The sequence below is a fragment of the Myotis davidii genome, unplaced genomic scaffold (assembly GCF_000327345.1).
Source record: "Myotis davidii unplaced genomic scaffold, ASM32734v1 scaffold781, whole genome shotgun sequence".
NCBI classification, from domain to species: Eukaryota; Metazoa; Chordata; class Mammalia; order Chiroptera; family Vespertilionidae; genus Myotis; species Myotis davidii.
This window is the reverse complement of record NW_006291488.1, coordinates 108,526-109,391: the sequence shown is the minus strand read 5'-3', so window position 1 is coordinate 109,391 and position 866 is coordinate 108,526. Positions and strand designations below refer to the sequence as shown.

General features: G+C 47.0%; 1 protein-coding gene across 5 annotated transcripts in view; it reads left to right on the top strand.

Moving 5' to 3' along the window:
• The window catches only part of VSTM2A (V-set and transmembrane domain containing 2A), a 28,596-nt gene that overhangs the window by 2,812 nt on the left and 24,918 nt on the right, over positions 1-866 (top strand). For all 5 annotated transcript variants that reach the window (XM_015564672.1, XM_015564670.1, XM_015564671.1 and 2 more), the window contains exon 3: positions 19-69. In XM_015564672.1, the coding sequence (XP_015420158.1) occupies positions 19-69 (51 nt within the window). The remainder of the gene's footprint in view (positions 1-18; positions 70-866) is intronic.

Here is an 866-nt window from a genome sequence, read left to right as displayed (position 1 = left end):
CGTCTCCCTCTCCCGCAGGCAGAGCTGCTGCCCGACCGAGACCCCGACAACGACGGGACCAAGATCAGCGTGAGTGTCGCGGGGGCGGGCGACAGGGGGCGCGCTCCGTCCGGCCCGGCAGGCCCGCGGGAAATCAGTGCATTTCAGGCTTTTCGCACGTCCTATTGGGAAGCCTTTGCTTGTTGCCTCTGCAAAAGGCCATGTCAATGTCGCAAACGCGGGACGGAAGCCCGTGTGGCTGCCTCTCGGGCTGCGTAACAATGGAAGCCGGTTTGGAGTTGGCACGTGAAAGTATTTTTTAAATCACAAAATGTTGAAGCAGTTCCTAGAGGATGAATGGGCTTGCTGTCACCGGAGGGGCGTGACCCTGCTTTGCTGTTCGCTTTCCAGCGGTTGCATGCTGCACAGGCAGAGAGCTGCATGCTGCTGTCGGTTCAAAACCAGGGCGAGGATGGTGGCGCTTTCATAGGAAACCATATAAACATAAAGCCAAAGCCCAAATAAACCCAGAAACGTCGCTGAAGAGGTTAACCCGTGAAATACAGAGACAGATTTCTACGTTACTGGTTCTTACTTTTCATAACTGTGTGTGAAATATTCTCAATGACTTATAAAATCCGTCATCATTTAATCGTGGATAATATATAATGTCTATCAAATTAGCTGTTTTAATAAAGATGTTTAGGGATATATATATTACATATTATATAGAATTGTATATACTCTACATAACCATATATTTACACACACACATATATATATCCTATATAATAAAAGGCTAATATGCAAATTGACCAAACTGCAAAACAATTGGTCTCTATGACGTGCACAGACCAGCAGGAAGCAAATGCTCACCACAAGAGCTG